A 23,258-nucleotide genomic window follows, 5' to 3' on the forward strand; every position below is an offset into this window, starting at 1 on the left:
CACAGCAACACGGGGATGAAGGGAAGGAGAGAAAGAAGGGAGGAGAGAAGAAAGAAGAAAGAAAAATGTTTGGAAAGAGGAGAGAGAGATAGAGAGAGAGAGAGAGAGAGAGAGAGAGAAGGACAAACAATGAATAGGAAAAAAAGGGGGGAAGAGTCAGGGGAGGATAGGAGAGGGAGGAGGTAGAAAAACAGAAAGCACAGTGTTTGCAAATCACAAATTAAAAGCATAAACGTTCTCCGCATCAAACCACGTCCCAGAGGAAATACGGGCCTTTCAGCATAAAAACCTTATTCGGAGCAGGTAGGTAGGCAGAGACAACCTCTCTCCTTGGCTTAGAGCTGCAGTTAAGTAAAAATAAAAGCACTAGAGGAATATTAACTGTAATGTTATTCTGACACAAATATAGGCCTGTCTTTCTCTGCTGCATCACAGGATACATACCACGACGACAGGAAAGATTGTGTAGTTAGCAAAGTATGTAAACTTTCCCTTTACAAAAGACACACAAGGATTAGGAAAGTGTGGAACATTTCAATGACGTCATGATCAACTAGAATGGCACTCAGTAGAGTGCATACCTCCGCCAAGGCCCAGCAGTCCCATAGATGCCAGTCACCTAAATATACCTCAAAATCCATGCGTAAATCCCTGAGAAATTAACGAAAATATAGAAAATTGCTTCTCACAATGTTAAAGAAAGTGAGAAAAAATCATCTGTCCCTTTATCCGGATCAAAAGTTAATGGTATCTATTCTGGGCCAAACAAACAGCGACCCACTCACAAAAAAATGTTGCTCCACACTGCTAATAGTGGTTTAAAACTCCCCAGGGTACCTTTAAAAATCTGCGATGGTTTCTTAACAGTTCTGTAGTCTGTGCTACAGATCCAGGAAACAATTAATTATCCTTCAGGGTTCATGAGTCATGAAATCAAACATGAAATGCTCTTGCCATATGGTAGCGCTGTTCCTGCCAAAAATAATGAGGTGTTTGCTGGCTCTTGGCCTAACTTCCATCAGTCTTCACTAAAATCTGTTTAGCGTTTCAGTTATTCTGCCGGCATATAGGAGATGGAGAGGCAGCGATGTGTTTGTGTTCATCACTCAGGCGGCGGCATTATGACGGATTGAACTGGACTGTCTGCGTGAATCCAACAAAGAGACACATCTCTTTCCTATATGTACAGATGCGGTGTGTTGATACACATGTATGGACACCTCAGAGGATTAAGAGAGTGGTGTTAAAGAGCTGGAAAAGAAGTTAGACTTACCTCACCTGACATTAAAATGCCTAACGGGAAGGATCAATCTCATAAAGATAGCAGTGTTGCACCAAATGCAACATAAAATATACTGTAAGTATCTGTAAACATCTAGTAAAATTCAAATAATCCACACTCACCACCCTGATCAGTGCTGACGGTGATAATGGCCACCTGACGAGGGAAGGAGCTCAAGTCAGACACTCCGTTTAGGGACTCGATCTCAAAGGTGTAGTTGGCGTGTGCCGAGAAGTCCATGACAGTGACGGTACCGTTGGTCAGGCCCAGAGGTCGCGGTAGGAAACGGAGATCCTCCTCACAGAGCTGGCAGTGGTTGGGCTCGGGGCCGCAGCGCTTGCACTGGACGTTGTAGGTGAGGTCGCGGCGGCCCCCGGTGTCGCTGGGCGGTGACCACTCCAGCATCAGACTGGTGTCGTTCAGGTTAAACATCAGGTTGCGGGGAGGAGATGGAGGGCCTGAAATGAATTAATACATAAATCATTTTCATTCAACCTTTGGCTGATGTCATGAAGAGAAGATACATGTTGGGTTGTTGGTGTTGACTTTGCACCAGACGTCAGGCTTCAACCTAAGGTCATGGGCTTAGAGATTGAGACATGAAAAATGGAGCTGTTTTTTTGACCCAAATGAAGCTCTGCCAAAAGATAAATGAGGAAAATGTTTTCTTTCACAATCTGCCTTTATTTATAGCTCTATACTGATATATCCTCACCTTTTAATTTTCTGCTTTCCAATGCTTTACAAGTCCAGACACAAAATTCTCGATTTAAAATTGAAATTCTGGCATCCTGTCTTCCAGACCTACTTTTGCAAAACCTCCCCTCTCCCCAGTGGCACCACGCCTACCTAAGATTTCATCAACCCCCAGCGCACAGAAAGTCATGATACACCATATTTATCCATAGGAGCATCCAAGAAGTCCACCAGTGTCTGTTGATCTATATTTAAAGAGCACATTGTTACGTTAAAGCGCACTACGCAGTTCTGAAAAAGAACATTCAAACTCAGAAAAGTTTTTAATAACAATATTAATTAGGTCATCGTACAAACTAAGGAAGAGTTATTTGATGTATTTCCATAACTGAGTAAACAAACCATCCTCAGAGGGGAATAAGATCCCCAGAGTGCTGTTTGAAGCTAGAAAGGTGGCTACTACGAAGGGTCCTGCGAATATAAACAAAGAAAAACAGTATGAAATTGTTCTGCCCTTTGAGGAAAGGGCTTTGTTTACTCAGTTTATTTCGTCATGACAATGAATCAGTGAAAATTTTTTCTCATCTCATCTCCTTGCTTTTTCTCTTTCTCTTTTTTCTTCTTCCCCAAAACTACGTAGTGCACCCAAACTTTTCCCGGTGGTATTATTCTTGGTGCCACAGAAGAAAGCCAAATTGCTTTCCATTTTCGTCAGAGTAACAACTTTGAGTTTATTCATTACTTTAGTTTATAATGGAGACGTGAATGCAGATAGAAATGGCATTCATATTCCCAGGAGACTTTGTGCCCAGTTGCACGGTGAAAACGAGGTTTAAAGAGAACCAATATAAACGCAGATGGTGTCGTTATTCTATAGCAATCCACACCCCGAAAAAACTTTTAATATCACATATTACCGCTGTTCCACATAGCTCTTCTAATATATTCCTCGCTAGCACAGTACATGTTTTGAGTTATTTCACCTCCCTTAAATTTCACTTTTGTGCTTTCTGGATGTGTGTGTTTGTGTGTCCGGGTAAGTGTTGTGCTGTAGCAGGCAGCCAGCTGTCAACAGGGTGGAGTTAAAAGGCCTGAGGGATTTGAACACTCCCGTCCTGCCAAGCTCACTGTCTGCCTAGACAATGGGATATTTCCCTCTCCTTCGCCATCCCTCCATCCCTCTCCCTCCCTACCTTTGCTAAAAATCTCCGCAGACACTCAAGCTCCTCCTCCTCCTCCTCCACTGCTGTCAGCGTATGTCCATTCTCTCTCTCTTTATCTCCTCCTGCCTCTATCGGCCATTATCTCACCTCCTCTATTCTCTCCATCGAGGGGAATCCACCCACCTTCCCCTCCTGCAGAGCAACCCCACTGCCATCAATCAGCTTCTATTCTCCTCTAGGGGGAGATTGGTATCAGCACCCTCCTCCCTTTCTCTCTTCACTGTCTTCTCCATCCAGTCTTTACACTTTCTCTCCACCTTTATCTCTCCTCCTGTGACATCCTCTCTTTCTTGCTCTCTACTTTTGTCTTCCTCTCAAGCCCCCAGTCTTTAATCTCCCTTTTTTTTTTTTTTTTTTTTTTACTTAGACATCAAGCAAATAGTTTATGCTCTGGCCTACAAGCTCCTGATTAAAATGCATTATGCGAGTAAACAGAGCTCACAGCTTGTTAGGATAGATGTGATAGTCTACATGGGCACCTGAGTGGAGCAAATGCATCGCCATTATTCAGTTAGGGGGAGCGATACTATGTTTTTGTTACCCCACTTTATGTCCTATTAAAAATGAACTGATCACCTCACAGTCCCTGCAGTCAGGTGATTATATTTAAGCAGCCTATATCAGTGATATTCACCTTCTTTCAGCGACTGACAAAAACAAGCAATTAAAAAAGTCACACATTTTTGGACCTCCCGCTGAGTTGCGTCTGTCAAACACGTCACTGATCGTTTGCCACAGTCTTCTTTGGCTGTTAATCACAATCTGTCAGTCCACACAGGAGTGTGTTTTCAGACGACTGTTTATAAAGGTGCGAAACACGCCATTTAGCTGAACTGCTATTACGGGCTGAAAAATGAACATAGGAAAAGTGTGGCTCCATAAAAGTCTCCAGAGGCTCCAAGATCCCAAATCAATTTGAAAAAGCCATTAGTCGCTCCCTCTTTAAGACGAAATCAATGCAGTTCTATGCTTAAAGGATTGGTGCAAACCCCATCTGACGTGGATGCACGAGCTCGACCGTAAGGTGAGGGTGTCAACTGCAACACAGTCTTTCCACCCACATATGGGGGGAGCTAGATAATGACTGGATTTTCATTTTTGTGGGCAAATTTATTCTTCCAAGTAGCTAAAAGTAGGATTGTACTGTCATCATGATGTTGAGTTGATTTGTCACTCAACAAATCTATTTCCCTAAAACACTGACTTTATGTTTTAACAAATACATTTAAATTTCCATTTAATTCTATTATACATTATAAGTTCTAGTATGTAATTTATGTATTTCTGTCACGTTGAGTTGTTGTGAAAAAATGAAATATTAATGAACAAATAATGCATTACATATGGATAACTCTTATGTATAATACTTGCAGTTAACTTAATTAAAAACATAAAGTCAATGTTTTGCAAAGGAGCAGAATCCTGCTGACTCTTTTAAGTCTAACGTGGCTATTCAACATTAGCATTTGCATCACTTGTTGAGACGTAGTGGAGGGTAAACACATATGCATAAGCATAATTCTGCATGTTTTTCAAATGCAACCTAGGATTTACTGACCTATTTAATGAGTTTACCAATACTTAACTTGAGACAGTGCAGCCAGTTTTCATTAACCCGCCCCACTTCATCCCTCCCTCTGTGGTTTTGTCGCTCCTCTCCTTGCCCATCATTTCCTGTCCCGATCCACCCAGTTATACTCTACTCAAAGACTAATCAAGACTACTGCTGGTGGAATATGTTTTAAATTACAACTTTTTCTGTTGGAGGACGTCCAGTCCGCCTTGCCAATTATTAACGTTCCTGAGGTTGCTCCTCCATTTTAACGAATAACCAGGCACCCATGTAGTGTACTCCTCATAGTTTGCTGAGTTGTAACTCCTGCACAGTGCATGCTTGTACAGGGAGGAAACGTGATCCTTGAACGTGTTTTTGTGTGGACGATTAGTTCAACAACAACTGTTGAGAAGCCCTTGAACAAGGCATTAAAGGTGCAATATATAAGATAACTGATTGATGAGTCTCAGCCCTCAGTCAAATAGTGATACTTAGGGTTGGTGGCCAGCCCAGCCCAAAGTATCAGAGTAACACTCAACAATCAATCTATCTAACTATCTTTCTCCATCAATGCATCTTAAAAAAGGTTGTGTTTTGAGCCTGGTGTCCATTTTTTCACATCTTAGCTCAGAGCAATCCTCAAAATGTAATATACTGAGAATTTAGCCTGTTTATTGGTCTAATATCTTTATCTTAATATCTAGAGGTTTATAAAAATGAGTTTAAGGAGCTATAGATCTTGAAATACAAATAAAACTGTGTTTTTCATTATGTTTTTGTGGTAAGCATATCTAAATCTTATTTTTAAGATTTTAGGAAATGGGTGAAAGAGAGAGAGGGGATGACAGGCAGCAAGAGGCCATGGGTTGAACGACCAGGTGAGCTACCAGGTCACCCCTAAACCTAAAACTGCTATAAACCAGTAAATTAAGGGATTAACTGATCTAGGAGCTATCCAACAGTAAGAGACTGCTATCCCACTGGAGAGACTGTAGATTTAAAAGTGTGGATTTCTATGAGCAAGCATTGCATCATGTGAGTGTAAATTTAGAGATGAAAACCTTGTATGAAGAGCCTTTCTGAAGATTTCCTCTTCAAACACTGCATCCTGCAGCCAACTGTAAACCCACAGCCTCTCCACCATGACTTGGCTCCGTCTTGCCATAAAAGACAAATACACTCTTCCGCCCTGTAGAGCTCTCAGTCGTGGCCCCCGTCTATCTCACTGACAGCTAAATGGCTTTTTAATTAAAGGAGAATTAGTCCGGTTAAACTGTAATTTAATGCAAATATGAAGTCGTAATGACACTCAGTGAATCATCAATGAGGACGAGGCAGCTGAACAAAAGCCGTGTAATTCATCCAGAGGCTCTCTAATGTACAGTTTCACACCAGATAAGTCCTGGAAGACGAGACTGGATTTAAAGCCGCGGCGAATTCTGAGAGACGGCTCAAGTAATCCACCAGCTCGAGAGATAAAGCAATAACTCACCCCACACTGGGTAAAGAACCCTGTACATGTATGTGGTTTCGTGCTTAATGAGTGAGCCTCGTTTGCGCCTATACTCACGTGTACAAGCCATGGTTGGAGGATCTTTCTCAGCCCTGAAGAAGCCCTTCTCACAGCGGCAGATAGCGGCTCCTTCTCCATAGCTGAAACTATGCGGAGGGCACTTTGAACACTTGATGTTTCCAGCGTACGCCTTGTAGAAACCTGGGTGGCACGCTGGGGATGACAGAGAGACAGTATGACAGGATGTGAGAAGTGGCAGGACAGGTAAAAATATCACACGTAACATATAAACATAATGTTCATGAGGACGCAGGGGGAACATTCATCGCTGCCATGAATGTCAATCAGCAAGAGGCGTTTGAGTCGTCTGCCATGAATTCATGAATTTAGCATCATCAGTTATGCTAACTATGTCTAGTAGTTATCAGAAATTCATATCTCAGAGCATTAACGACTTTTAACACATTCATTAAAATCAGGTTTTCTTTCAAATATGGAAATTGATGCAGCAAGGTTCACTCAAATATAATGAGACCATCTGCTCTGCTGAGAACTTTTACTCAAAGTATTCAAAAGTATGATTTAGAGCTTGACGGACACACAAAGACACACAATGTATATTCATGACTTGACTTATGAATGCATTCTTTTTTTAAAGGAATTCACCATTTTTTCTCAGGTGGAATCAAAACACAATGCATAACATATTTTTCAGGGTTAATCCTGAGGATACTGATAATGCCGATTGCTGATGTGTATTTCTTAATAAATATCAAAGCTGAGGGAAATGTAATGAAAGGCTGAAGGGTTCCTTGATACAAAACAAATATATCACGTTACACATGTCTGAGGGTGATTTTGTTGTAGTTTTTTAGACTTTTTGGACTGTTTCATCTTTATTGTGGTTCACTTGTTCATTCGTAAAAGTACATATAAAACTGTTTTATAAATTAACAGAGTTTCATTTGAAAAGAGAACATGAGCAGATCTTTTTTATTTATTTTTTTATTTCTGTTTTGAGTTTCCAGTCTTCCAAGGCTTCATGGCGTCAGAGAATTCTGAAAAGTTGCCATGAAAGAAACAAAAGGTGCTCACAGAATTTGGCCAATGTGCCAACCAAACGCACGGTGAAATAAGCATTTTCTCAGAGGACATTTTAAAAGTTGCAGTGGGAAAAATACAGCCTTAAATGATCAAATAAATTATGGTTTAATAGCTGGCTTACTGACACACACACAAAAATGGCTGTTAATATTTTAAGTACTATGCGTTTCCTGCTATAACAAATGTGTGATAAAAGGCCTTTAAGACATTTAAGCAACATTATGTAGAAATTGGCATCACAATTTCTGAGTGTAACACCAAAACCCCCCCCCAAAAAACTAAGGACGTCATAACAATGTTATGTGTTGAAACTGGTACGTTGAAGTAAACATGTATGTAACGCTGTGATCCTACCCTCTCACTGAACTTACATAGTGCAGAAACAAGTGATAGGGGTTTGGAGTCACTGAGACAGAAGCCCCGTTCACACTGCCCTTTCACTGCAGGAATCATGCGCCAGTACTCCGCCTCGCCGTCTGTGTGAAAGTTACAGATGCGGAGAGGGGGGACAGTTTCGCTCCGGCTCTGACCAGCCTCCGGAGGTAGTATCAGAGCCGCAGCAGAGGTGAGACGGCGGAACAGGGGTGTGTTGGTCTGATGCTGTTCACAGTCTGACAACTAAACAGATCCTTCACTCATCGAATAAAAGAGAAAAGTCCCACACTTCAACCCACAAAGCAACATTACAGGACCAAACAACAGTAATGTGGTAACTGGTTGTGTCTTTGGCAACTTATATGAGGAAAAAAATACTGCATCCATACGTGGAAAAGCCTCTGTCATTCTGTCTGTCCTACCGACTCTTCACACATTACTGCCCGAAAAACAGCGTCTGTCCCCGGCAGCAGAGCTAGGCGGCTCCCGCAGTTGAATGGCGGTGATTATGTAACGCGTTTCAGAGCAAAAAACTTTAACCTTTGTCTCCTTCCACTATTGTGTTGTTGTGATTACTGTCTCTGGCAAAAAAACACCTCGATTGTCAGCCCTCCCAACTAAGACAGAATCCCTCCCCGGGAGTGAGAGAGCCAGACAGGGTCCGCTGCTTATTGATGGCGATTATGTATTTATATAATTTTGAGCAAAAAACATAACTATGTCATCTAGTTACACATTGTAACCGCATCCATATGATTATAAAAAGTCGGCCGACACATGTATTTACCTTGAAAAAAAAACACAAGGATGTCAACGTCATGTACCGTCACACCTCTTTTTGGTTCTGCTTTTTGGTTCAGTGTGAACAAACAAAGACGGCGTAAAGGCGAGCCTTTGTTACGGCAATAATGCGGAGTCTCTAGGGCTAGAGACACCATTCACCCTGTTACAAGACACTGTACCATCAAAATGATTTTAAAGCTGTTATTTTACAGTAAAGAAGTTAATTAATGTTGCTTTAATAGAAATATATCATGGTTAATATACTCACCAAACTCACAGTGTATTAACCTTCTTTACCAGAAGAGATTTTAAATGTCACAGTAGGAAAAGCACAGGTTTAAATGATAAAATAAAATAAAACGATGGGACACTTAAACATAATGATTGTTAATGTTATTAGTAACACCTGTGCTTTTCCTGCTGTAACAAATAAGGCCTAAAAAGGTATAACTATGATATTATAATGCAAATAACTGATCTGGCAAGATGTGCGACACTGTGAATGAAATCTGCACGCGGTCAAGAGGAGAGGCCTGATCAGTAAAAGTGGAAACACCTGTGTACGAGCACCATGTGCCAAATCTACCGTGGATAAACAAGTGGCTAAATATAAAGCACGTTGAAATGGGAATGTAAATACACTCTGCACCTGTAGAGACTGCATGTCACAATGAGATAAACAGACATGTACGCACACAACATTATAAGAAGACATACTGGACTATAAGGGTCAGAAAATACTGCTCTGACCATTTTTCCTTGATAACTTCATTCATACTTTTGTTTCTCACTACTTTTAAATAGTCTTGTCTTCTATCAGTTGACATTTCCACTGAATATAGCTTTGTTTAAACCGAGGCCAAATTATTTAGATAAGATAACTTCTTTTTTATATTCATCACATCTTTTTCAAAGAAGACATTTTGACGAAGCAAACGTGTAAAGTTGTGATTTTACACCTGTGATTTCACACTATGACAAGTCAAAGTGTCAGCTGTGAAAGGAATACATTGAATACATTTAAAAAGATTAATATGACATTTAAAGTTAGAAGAAACATTGTTTCAGTCTAACCACTAAGAATAAAGAGTGTCTGAAGCTGTAAATCTCCGTACTCTTTCCTAACAGAGAGAGCGCTTTTTAAACACCTCGGCTTGGTGCATGGAAAATGTTGCCAGAATGAGTCTGTTTTTGTTCTAATCCAGCACTGACAGCTGAACTTATTCCAGGAGCTGTGTGTATGAAAGCGTGTAATGAAGAGGCTTGCTGTTGGATTCACATTCACACAAAACACACACACTGCCATCAAATCCAAGTTTTCTGTATTAAAAATTCACAGAATGAAGAGAAAACGTCGGCCAAGAATGCGTGCATTTAAATTTTGTACCGCCATAGCATGAAAATGTGTAATGTCTGCTTTGGCTGAGGGAGATAGGAGACGCGAGTGTCTCCTTCAGTGTGGGCTTGATTGATAAATTATGACTTGTTTAAAATGCTTCAAACAGACTCAGGCATGAACAGCTTCTTTTATATATATATATATATATAAAAAAAAAAAAGAAACTGTGGGTTTACAAGAGTTCACAAAGAGACACTCCTAACGGACATTTATTAGCATTTTCTCAACCTCCTTAGCACGTCTGTGTCGCAGAGATGTGCGAAAGTCTCTAGCCTGGCGAGATTTCCATTGCTGCTGGTTGTCACCACATCGATTTAACAAGGTAACACAAGCTGAGCCATTTGAAGGGATTCACCTTGAAGCACCGAGCGCCTTTGTGTGTCTCCATTGCTGCCTGTGATAAATGGAGCTGTAGGGAGGACAAGGAAGCGCCCGAAAGCACGACTGCTCCGATCAAATGGGGACAATTAGGACGGAGGCAAAGAGGTTAAGACACACACACGTTCACGGGAACACACACACACACGCGGCATGTGAGTCGAACTGAATGACTTTTTTCTTTTGTGTGTCGTTTATCTGTATGAGGATTGTTTGTTAAATTATACTTTCATTGTACTGACGACCAATATTAGACAGTCAAGTAAGACATAGACTATAAAAAATGTCAAAATGTTAAAATCCTAAATCTCGACCATGACTTGAACTTAAAAATATTCAAACTGGTATTGGCCTTGACGTACACACATGCTGCAGCACACAGGCGATCTGTATCAGTATGATAAGTGGCACCCCCTATGGCATACCAAGGCTGCCTCCGTCATTAACCTCTGATACCGGCGCGTCCTTGAGTTAAAAACCGTCAGTCAACTCCCCCCCACCCCCGCTGGACCCTGTTTTAGACTCTGTCAACCTAATGATGCCTCCGTCCGACCTTCGCTGAACTGAGGGGATGTTCCTTTTCGAACCTTTGTGGCACCCTGCTGCAATCTGTCTGGCCAGGCTCTGTTCCAAGGCCACAGTGGAGCTGTTCAATGGCTGACCATGCATCACCCGAAGATGGACACACACACTCGCACACACACACGCGCATCAGTGACAAACAGCACATTGAACTGAACTTGACAGCTTGTCAAATGTGAATGAAGCCTGGAGATTTTGACTGGAAAAGAGTACTCACCGCTGATTCATGAAGGACAAGGGTTTTTTCCTTATATAAAAGCAGGCAAGCAGTTATATGTACTATATAACTTCTGCTGCAGCTTTTACCATAAACCTTTATTATTTCCCTATGACGTCTAATCCATACAGATGTAAAAGAGGAGGCACTGGTTAGAGTGCACTTACATGGAACACAAAAGGCAAGAAATTAAGTTGTTATGAACCTCTGTTATGCAGTAGGATATCTTATAAAAGCAGCTGTATCAATACACGTGGATATTTTAAGGATTATAATCACAAACGGACAAAAACAATTAACATAGTTGCTTAACTTATTTAAAAAATGTAAAACAATAACGAAGAGAGTGCGCCTGTCTGCATCGAGCGTACTCAGGCTGCACTGAATCTGAGAGAACATACTGTACTGTATGTTTTCCTGTCAGACAGATGTATGATAGGAACAACTGTTTGTTGATCCTGACACCAGAGCACATGACAGTAAACATGTGGAAACGCAGAGGAAACCACAGCTGCTGAGTTGACTTATGAAACTAGTTATCTGACATTATGCCCACCTATATATGTATATATATATATATATATATATATATATATATATATATATACATATATATATATATATATATATATATATATATATATATATATACACATATATATAATATAGCAGATATTGGCCATGAGATATCTGCCTATTCTTGAATATAATGAAACTTTTTCCATAAATTATGACCCACAGTTTCATGTTGGGACTATTTTCTTCATGCATCTCCTCAAGGACGAGAGGCTAGCTAACTGAGCTAACCAAGCCGGCTGATGTTACAGCTCAGCCGAAGAGCATGCCATTAATCTTTGCATCCAATGCGAGCATGAGCCTCTCGTCCATGAGTAGATGCACATTCCCTTCTGTGCAACGATACAGTGTAGATAGGTAGAAAGAAAATAGTTCCTACATGAAACTGAGTGTTTCAAATGCACTTTTTGGCACTTTGTGCACCACAAGTGTGCCATCTAGTTCCAATATATTTCACATCTTTACTGCAGATATTCCCAAAACACTGCAACTCTCATCAAAACAAACAGATGGATAGATTCCACTTCAGCTAAGAGGATTTTTGGGGTGAACTGTCCCTTTAAAATGTATACCGCACACATTACAACACATTAGGTAAAAATGTGATCCTTTATAGATATGCTTTTCAGTCAGGTGTCATGTGGATTCCTTCCACATGACACCTGACAGTAAAGAGTGAGGATTTGATCGTACACTGCAGACACCTCTGAGGCCAGTAGACGAAAGCCGAGCCGGGGATGAGAGAATAGTATCCTGACCCACTGGCCTTTGGGGCTCTGATCTAACTCGAGGCCCTCAGCCCAAGGTTAATGAGATCTGGAAGTCATCCAGAACATCTCTGAGCCGAGCCGAGCCCTGAGACCCAGAGGCAGCAGCAGACTGGTCGGTGAGGCCTGCTGCTTCATACTCACTGGACCTGAACAACACCAGAGCAACAGGCAGACAGACCATGTGTGGGAAGTAGACCTGTCTGTCTGCCTCTGCCTGTCTCTCCACTGTCTATACGGTGCTGTGTGACCATCTGCTGGAACTTCTGCTCAGTGTGCTTGTCTGGTTGGATAGCTAAACATGTTGGTTTGGTAAGCAGGTAAGCATATTTGAGCACAGATAGATTCTGAGAGAGGTTTAAGTAACAGTATGTAAACACTATGTGAAATATTCCTCACCCTTCCCCAAGACAGATGCTGACCATATCTTGTTGACCTTCTGTGGAAAACTGTCAACCCAGTATGCCAAAGAATTACATCCACAGCGGACAATGACGCATGCAATGATTTGCGACCAATGCCAACGTTCAAGGGAAGTGCAGAAAGTAGCGTGTCTTTTATGTACCACAGGCGTCTTCCTAACTGTGAACACAAGCTCTCCCTTTAATCATGTGTTTTAATTGTCTGACTCTCACCATACTGTGTAATTTATCTGCCATACACACAATCATTCACTATCTGTATACTGTAGTTGCCTTGTACCGGTATCGTAGAAAAGAAGAATTTGAAAAAAACATTGGCATTGAACATGAGGTTTTGCAGAATTGTCCAGCGATGACCTCCATGTCTGGTAATCTAGCAAACGTTCATGATCTAAGCAATATTTAAATTGAGCTGCACAACAAACAATGAATTTGTCATTCATTCATGCATCAACACTTACTATCTTTGACCGAATCCTAACCTCTCACCGTGCAATGACTGGTCTCTAAATTTGCTTTTTAAGCATGAAGAGGCGTGGCAGTTGCTCTGGAAACAGCCGAATGAACTTAAAGCAACACTATGTAGAATTTGCATGATTTGCCAATTTTGGCATATAGAAATATGTACAAAAAATATGTATTATGACCCTCTGCTGGTATGTGCATATGTGCGTTTGTGTAGCTCTGTGTGCATGTGCAGATGTCCCTCTTTGGCTCTTTGCGGTGATAGTCGATGATGGTGGGTTCCTCCCCCGGTGGTCAGCGAAGAAGAACAATTCCAAGAGGAGCACAATTCTGCAGCATTTACTTGCAGAACCACATCAACAAATGTTGCAGAATAGTTCAGCTCTTGAAATCAAAGGCAGCGTGGTAAGGCGGCGATGCAAAGGATGAGAGATCATTGCAGAGATGGTGGCGTTATAGGTGAGCTGCAGCCTGAAACTTATTGCATATGGAAAAAAAATAAAAATGGAAGCAGACCCTATTTCCAGTTTCATTCCACACACATATTACCCTCCTCAGTGTTTCTTCTATGGAAACTATAAAACAATAAAAGCCTTATTGCTTTTCTCTGTGCAGACACAGTACACATCTTGTCCACACATACTGTGTATATTAGCACAATAGTCGTGCCATGTCCCTTTTCTTCTTCCACACATAATACATTCAAATTACAACCACATTTTCCATGCTCCTGCTATGCGATAGGGTTCACTATCAAACAAAACTTAACGCCTGCCAATATGAGTGAGATGAACAGTATTGAGTTCTCTTATGTCCGTGAGCCAGCAACGCTAGTCTGTGTTCTCATATACAAGTACACTGCTTTTAGCTGCAATTCAATATACAGTACCTAGTAACACGATAGAAGACGAGAAGTCACACCTCTTCCGCTGCACAAACAATAACAAACTCTCAAACACTCGAAATGAAGAGCCGTCCTCTCTGCTCTGTGTCAGCCCGTCTGTCTCACTCATCAGCCGTCCTCCCTCTCTTCATTAGCTGAGAGCCGTGAGCGCTATCTCTGATTTGCACTTGAGGATTAGTGGGTCTCTCCAACACATCGCTGCTGAAGTGTAGAGAATGGTGTTTGCTCAATTAGTGACAGAGGGTGAAGGAGGGAAAGCCGGCTTCCTGGTATGACAGAATAAAGCAATCACTAACTTCATCTTAAAGACTCTTGTCAGAGCTTTGCCAAGCTACTTTCCTTCTTTTTGCAATATGATTTATTTTTATTTATATTACATTTCATCTGCTATATTGGAAGTTTTCTCTATGTGATATATTCATGAAAACTGTCTCTATACTGTATCATATAAGACACATCGAGTCTGTGTTATTAAAGATTCATCTTAAAGGTGCAATACGTACAAATTTTAGTTCAAAATATTCTAAAATTAACTAAAATTATTAACAGAATGTAAAGAATTAACAGTTTAGATGTTATGATGAGGTATCTAATGAGGGTAGCATGCTAACCAGCCAGCCCCTCCCCATGCTGGCCCAAAGCTCCTGTGCTAAAGGTGTAAACACACACACACACACACACACACACACACACACACACACACACACACACACACACACACACACACACACACACACACACACACATCAGTGATCAGAGCTCCCAGTCTGCACCGCTAGCTGCACGGCTAACTGAGCTAACTAGTGAGCAGCAGCTTCAGCTAGTAGCAGTTATATGGGATATGGTGGTAATTTCTGACATATTGCACCTTCAATTTGAAATGATCTTGAAGCAATACAAACTTATTTGACCTTATGTCCCTTCCACATTGCCTGTCACAACACATGCACACATGTACATGGCCTCCTCCGTGTTTACAGCCTGCTGTCTGTTGTATGTGCTTTGTGGCTGTCACCTTTGTGTATTCACCCTCTCCTGCTTGCTCCCTGATTTTAATCTCTAACATAGCATTTAGAGAAAACAGCGAGTCCCTCTCTACAACCAAACTATTTAATTTTGATTTTATTCCCCTCTTTGAATAAATTCAATAATGAAAATCATTCATGATTTCTGCTTAATTTGTTTCGTTATGTACCCCTGTGCCACAATTATTTGAACTTCATCTATTGCATTGATTTTTTTTTTTTCAGTTTAATTAGACTGGTATTTTGTGGCATGGAGGTTTATTGCACTGGATCAGGCTCTGATAAGATACAATTACTGGAGATTCATTATTGGTGATCGCAGGTAATAGAGTTAATAAGCTCTTTTAATGCATGCCATTTTTGTTGGTGGAAAAAGAAAAAACAATACTATTAACAAGAGTAATCAGAGCTAAATATCTCTGCCATTGACAACATGCAGACTGGGAGGTGTTGGAGACTTAATAAAGGATTTGAATCCCTTACATTTAGAGCTTTAAAGCAGTGTTTGGCTCATTATCGGGCTTTAACAGAGCTTGATGATGAGCTGATCATTTGAATCAGGTGTGTTGGAGCAGGGAAACATATAAAACATGGAGGACAGGGGGTCCCAAGCGACAGGATTGAAAAAAAACCCACTGCTCTAAAGCATCACGAGGACAATGGTTTCGTCTGTCATGGTGACGCCTGTTCTTTTTCCCTCTCCAGACTCTCTTGCTTGTCTAGGCCCCGTTTTCATCATGGTACTTCCCAGAATGTCCCATTCCTGATGTCTCCACCAGTCACCTTACGTATTCCTTATTCCCTCAACAAGCTGCACTGATCCCTTGTCTTCATAGTAAAGGTAACCTGTGGAGTTTTCTTGTAAACAAAGAAAAATTTACTTTCAGTTGACTTTGTTCATCACTGAAATTTAAAGATTTTCTAATTCTCTGGACAATGACTTAAAATCCTCAAATATTATTCAATTTAAAAGAATGTAAAAAGAAAAAAACATGCAACATAATGAAGCTATTGAGTAACATTTATGTTAAGATGACTGTACAGAATATGTATCTGAGTATATATTGCTGAATTTTATGTGATTTGTGAAAGGGAAAAAGGTAAACATAGAAGGGTTGGCCATCCGTATTTACAGTAACTTATGGTGTCATTGGGATAAGTGGCAGGTAATATAAGTTTTTCTTCTTCCTGCTCTTGTTTTGTTAATGAAATGTATATGGTGGAGTGAAAGTTTATTATGTGTCTTTTATAATTGTTTTTATAAAAACTGAAATAAGCTAAATAAACTAAATATGAAATGTATGAAATCAACTTTTAGTTACTACTTAGTTATTACTTATATTGTGTGTTCAATGCAGATCTCGCGATAAAAACACTCACACAAATTTCTTTTATCAGGATAATCGTGAATAGGGTTTATGGTGAATATCCTCACATGAGTGATTTGAAAACGCTGTCTAACCCTCACCCATCCATTTCTCGATTTATTTTGAATCGGCCTGAGGGGGAGCCAGCATCTTTCCGGTTATTTCAAAATCCTAAACCTGTCACCATGACTGAAGGCTCAGCTCAACCTTTTTATCCCCCACAAATAAAAGTTTAATCAGATGTGTTGAAATACTGTGGACTCCAAACTAAAGAAGGACAGGGAGGTGCTCACACTTTATTTATTCTTTATCAATCCAGGGGGACCTTTTGATTTAAGATTATGTATTTTTTTGAGTGATCGATCTGTTTGTTTCTTAACAAAATGTAAGGTAAAGTGATTCCAATATGTTTCAGAGCTTTGAGCACATTTTGACGATCATCTGGATAATATCGTCAGTTGCAATTATTTTGGCCACATGATATTTTCATAGCGTCCCATGCCTAAATGTGACAAACCAAACTCTGCTCCGCTCACAAAATTATTGCTACTATTGGTCAAAAACTCCACATACTGTAATACCTTCAATTTATCTTTTACTAAAGAAAAGTGGATAGACAGTTGAAGTGTCGGCTAAAATCCAACACAATTTTAAGGCTGTCTGTACCATATGTGCTGTGAACAACACTGTTAAATGGACTTGCATTTCTATAGCACTTTTCCAGTCGACTGACCGCTCAAAGTGCTTTACAACACTTTTTACATTCACCCATACACTGATGGCGGAGGCTGCCATGCAAGGTGCCAGCTTCTCATCAGGAGCAATTTGGGGTTCAGTATCTTGCTCAAGGATACTTTAACATGCAGCCGGAGGAGCCAAGGATTCAAACCAGCGACCTTCCGATTACTGGACGACCAGCTCTACCTCCTGAGCTCCAGCCGCCCCAAACCGTTACTGTGAGGTATTATTTATTGTGTATTTTAAGGACAAGCAGCCCATTTACCAGCATGTGTCTTCTCTAATCATATATGATGCTCGACAATTTGGTGTACCAGAATCAAACACAAATTGTTTCTATTGTTGTCTAACAGGAATAGTCGTGCACATTTCCTCACTATGGAAGAAAAGTCGTTTTCCTTGCATGACTGGCACCAAGCTTAGTAAAATGTTTTGGCACACTGGATGTCGATGTTTTTAGGTGAGAGGGGGTGAAGACACACAGAGAAAGCTTTTTAACAACCAGACATTGAGATAGTAAGAGTCACTTTTCACTGCTGGATGGCCTCATTCAGGGGCTGCCATCGCTTATATATCAGTGACATTATCAGAGACAGAAATCTTTTTATGGACTTAACAGAGGTCAGCCTCTCTGATCCCTTTATGGCAATGTTTATAGCAGCAAAGAAGGAGTCTTGTGCCAAATGAACTAACGGAGCAGTAAACTTCCTGAAGACATCCGTTAAGTCGGTGAGAGAGCGGAGTTCCTCTCTAAATCTTACTTTGGAGACAAAACGGTGGCTGGTGGAGGCTTCGGGATGGACAGTAAAACAGTGATTTTATGGTGTGAGCTTGACTGCTGAGAAAATGTCCTCACTGGCTCCAAGACAGCGCTGAATGCATGATCGCAACAGTAAATCTATGATAGTGCTTATTGTTGCCGAGTGTGCACTGACCCCATCAACTACTAGTAGAATGTGACGCTTGTTGCTCTGCACGCGGTGGAGTTGGTGGATGGTGAGACTGTTTGGTTGTTGCATCCGTCTTGTTAACTCACTGGCCCAGAGCAAAAAGCCTTAAAGTAACATTATGTAACTCTTTTTTTATCTTAAATTAACAGCTTCAAAATCATGTTGATGATACAGTGTATTGTAACAGGGTGAATGGTGTCTCTGTCTCAGACACTCTGCCCCCCTATCACTTATTTCTGCACTATGTAAGTTCAGTGAGAGGGTAGATCACAGCGTTACGTACATGTTTACTTCAAGATACAAGTTTTCAACATATGTTTGTAAGTAGTTACACCTATTGATGAATTGTTACAGACCTGGGATTTGTATTTATGACAGTGGTGTTGCACTCAGAAACTGTGGGGGGCGCCAAATCGCACAGAATGCCAGTTTCTACAGTATATAACATTGCTTTGCAAGAATGGTGATAGATTAAAAACTTAAAACTGTTCCTTTAACAACCACCGGCCAGGTTGATATGTATATTGATGCTCAGAGTCGGGTCAGATTACTTTGAAAAGGAGTCAGTTACTGAATACAAATGACGTGTTAATTTTTGTAACTAGTAACATTATCCATTGAGTTACAAAAAAATGTAATCTAATCTGAATACTTTTGTATTACTTTTGTTATACAAATAAAATCCCTTTTGCATTTCAAGCATTCTGAGTGTGTCAAATCAGATTATCCTCACAAAACACAAGAAGGGGGACTTTATTGTGAGTAGCACACATTGGTGGGAGGTTATGTTTTCGCCTGTGTTTGTTTGTTGGTTGGTTTGTCAGCAGGATTACACGATGACTACTGAACAGATGATCTTAAACATTGCGAGATCATTTTCATTAGTTTCTCAGATAATAATGTACGGACCTTGATGGAAAAAATCAGGCGTATGTTCGTGGCTGGTAACTATGAGTGAGTACGATTTGATGCGGATAAAGGGGGCTGTTGGGCCTTGGCGGAGGTATGCACTCTACTGAGTGCCATTATAGTTTTAAAATTGCTACAATAAAGACTCAATAAAATGTAATTAAGTACCTCTTGACAATGTAAATATAATCACACTTTTTTTCAAATGTAATCTGGGCTGATTATAGTTACATATGTTTTGTGGTCTAATTATATGAACCCAGTTACATGTATCCATTTTCTACACAACCCTGCTGATGCTCATCACATGACATCAGGTTAGTATTTGTCTTTGTGCTCTGAGACAGGGTATCTGAAAAGCAGATGAAGTAATAGATTTCTGTGAGAATCGCTGTGAACTTACATTTCCCCAAGAAACAGAGTCAGAGAGTCGTGCTCAGTAATCTCGTGCTCGGGGGCAACAGATCTACAAAAGCTACATGTCAGCTGATTTAGGAGACACTAAAATAAAACAGAACTCTCATATAGTTTTTTTATTCTGAACAATAAAGACAAAAACATATACAGAATGTAGAGTAAGCATAGCATAACTAATATCTGATCTACTGTGCCAACCTTTTCCCATTTTATTACCGATGTGTTTTATGCTTACTGCTACTGCTCCTCACTTGTGTTTATGTTGCCCCTCTGTCTCTTGCTCTGTTGTGCTCCTCTATGTCAATGTCAGTTTATTGAAAGCAGATTGAATCTTAATAGTGCAACCCTTCATTCACTGCCTCTAAAGTAGCTTCAATTCATATTCATCCCACAGTTTTCACAGAGTTTAATTAGAAAAATGCAAGGCTATATGCCTCTTGAAAAAGAAAGAACGCGCGTCGACGCGTGTGTGCACCGAGGCCTAATGAATTTATTATAAGGTGTTATGAAGATTAGCATGACTTAGCCCCAAACTTTCCCCTCACTCCCTGCCTTCCTTCCGCATGATTGATGCTGATTGTGGTTTTAACACGCTGTTAAATCGACAGCAAATCGTCTTTAGCAGAGGTCGCATTAGCATAAAGGCCTTCTTGTGGAAAATAAACAACGGCAATGGCTTCTCCAAAACAGCACAAACAAAAGAGGGAGATAATGACATGGCAGCCCTTTAGTAACACCAACAACAACATAATGGAGCTGGAGTGAAATTAAAATGGATCAGTCAATTTAAATGGCTTTGGTGACGCTCCCTCTCTCGCTCGCTCGCTCGCTCGCTTCCTCTTCTTCTGTCTGTCACTCTGTCTCTCTCTCCATTTGTTTTCTTTTACCTTTCTAAATCTCACTCTGACACAAACAGGTTCAAATCCAATGAAGTGTACACATAAGAGAGAAATATTGACAAATACAAAGAAGTGTATTACAAACACTGCATACCGCGAGCTATCAAGACATGTAACTGTAACTGTAAATATATGGTTTGGATTGCAAACGTTTTATTTCCTTTGAGACATGATGTTGGGCATCTCTCATGGACATGCAGCACTAAGAGAGAAGCTGTTGAGAAAAATTATGGGGGTGGCAGAACAAAATCTCAAAAGGTGCCTGAGAGGCTTTAAAAAAAACTTGTTTAAGTGCTCTCTCACAGTTATACTGCTCATATCAACTAGTATATTCAAAAACAGCCCACTTTAGGCTTCAGAAAATTAAAAAAAGTGAAATCAAATAATGATGTTGTGATACCGTGACAGATAGCAGGTGTTGGTAAAAAAGTGTCAAATTATATTCCAGAGTAGCAGCTGTTGGCACATCAACACTTGTAGCATAGTTAGCGGGAAATGACACAATTTTGCTGTTTTCCCGCGAGTGTGGAGGCGTCATACGTACTGCTGAACAACTTTGCAAAAAATTGAGAAAGTGCCACCCTGACTGCCAAAATAGGAAAACAATTTAAAAATACGACAGGAGTGTGATAACATTATTAAGTCTAGCAGCTATCTCTGGGAGAAGCATGTTCTTCTGCTTTGGCATCCAAACATGTGAGAAGACATGGACTTGGTAGCTAAGGGTGAGCTATTAAAAGAAAGAAAAAGTTTATTTAAAATTAAGGTGGAATGTTTTTTTTGTGTGAACAGTGACTCTGGCTGCCAAGGAGAATAGTGGAAATAATGTGGGTAAATTTAACATTTTGGCCTGGATTTGGCAGGAGTGTAGCACAAAATTCTGGACCCTGCACATATTTATTCTCTATGAGCGCCTCCCGAAATCCATGGCTATACCTTACCTTCTAGTATCTTTATGGTCCCTCCTCACACCCTGTATGCTCAGTCCCTTTTTATCCCGGCCTTGTTAAATGACTAAACCTCCATAGCAATGAGCCAAATCTGGCTAGCAAGTGAGCTAGCTGGGACACAGCGTGTCTGAAGTGCACAAACCTGCTCAGATAATCCATGATGAGGCAGAAATATTGAATTTATTTGGCCACAAAGTAGACTTTGGAATACACTGAACATGCAGATGGGCAGAATGAAGTGGATAATGCTGCTAAACTGGTTTCTTTGACAGTTTATACACTTTTCAGCCAACATGAATTTAAAATGACCACAGCCACCTTGCTCCATGGACATGCTCTTTAAGTGGAGGTAACTTTCACAGTCGGCATTGGCCCAAAGGATTACATACATGAACATGTAAATGTAAGGCAAAGGTTTCAAAATACTGGAATTCAGATGGTTAACAGCGTGTGATTAAATAATGTGATGAACTAGATCCAAAATCATTTGAGACACTACCGTGCTATAGCAGTCATGAACAAAAAACACAGAAAAATTGACATTATGCTACATTCAACAACTGAATATAATGTAACTGGACAAAAGGTAGCCAAGCCTAAAGAGAGAATGCACTTTCTTCAGCTAATAGTTAGTGCTACTGTTCGCTATAAGCCTCTCTGGTCCAGCTGGAGTTTGTGACTTGAGAGAACTTGCTTAGCAAAGGACAGAAAGCACTCCAAGCGCAGTCATCTGGGATGATGGAGTGTGCCTTCATGGGACTAGCGGGAAGCATTTGCCAGTAATTAGGGGAGAATGAGCACAATTGGAGCGAGAGCTTCTCTTGTTAATGATCTGAGGACAACACAATCTCCCTGCACACTGACTGAAATAACAAACACACACATTTCCAAACTCACTCATATTACAAAAGTAGTTCTATGTCGTCCCGGCTCTGTTTGTGCATAGCAGATGCAGTTTCATCAAGTGATGTCTGACAGATCGAGCAGATTGAATCTTCTCTCTTTTGAACACAACAGCAATGTGCCAGTCAATGGACCAAAGCATGTACGGAGGTAAAATGAGGCAGAAAATCGTCCAACATTTGCGCAGCATTCATTTCCCTGTACTCAACACAAAAAAGTGCATATGTACTACAGAAAAGATGTATAGGTGGTGCTAAGCTCTGAGAAGATAATAGCTTTAACAACGCTCAGGATATTTGTTCAGGATTTACTCTGCTTTCCTTTTACCTGCCTCCTGTTTGCAGTAGATGAGGGAAGGAACCCAAGCACAGTGAATGGGGGTGGGGGTGGGGATCTTACCTGCCAATAATCGTCGTGCTGTGGCTAATAGATTCTTTGTGTTTCTCTGGTTTAAGTCCTCTCAGTCTGGCAAAGACATATCAGACCACTACCATATGGTACGATTCGCTGTTGCAACATCACTGTGCTATTCAAATTCTTAATTGTGTATTAATCGGGGAGGTTTATAGGTAATAGGTGATTTTGTATTATGAGTTTGTTTTGTTGAAGTGTTGCTGTAGAGTGAGAAGTTTTCTAATCAGGAGGAAAAAATTAGCTTTGCTGCTGTGCTCAAAATAAGCAGTTGATAGTGGTGAGAAAATTGTGTGTGTGTGTAAGTGTGAGTGAGTAAGTGCGCATTTATGGGAAGCAAATATGTACGTACAAGAGGTTGGAGTCAGTGCACGTGTGGGAGGCTGACAATGTACGTAGGTTAAGTGTTTGCAAGCCGCTTTTCTATATATACAGCTTTAAGTGATGG

At 40.5% G+C, this 23,258-nt stretch overlaps 1 protein-coding gene across 1 annotated transcript in view; it reads right to left on the bottom strand.

Annotated features, from left to right (window-relative positions):
* Positions 1-23,258, bottom strand: part of epha6 (eph receptor A6) — a 136,189-nt gene that overhangs the window by 75,693 nt on the left and 37,238 nt on the right. The window contains 2 exon segments of the mRNA XM_073473388.1: positions 1,405-1,740; positions 6,327-6,482. Coding sequence (XP_073329489.1) covers positions 1,405-1,740; positions 6,327-6,482 — 492 coding nt within the window.

The sequence above is a fragment of the Pagrus major genome, chromosome 9 (genome assembly GCF_040436345.1).
Source record: "Pagrus major chromosome 9, Pma_NU_1.0".
Lineage (NCBI taxonomy): Eukaryota > Metazoa > Chordata > Actinopteri > Spariformes > Sparidae > Pagrus > Pagrus major.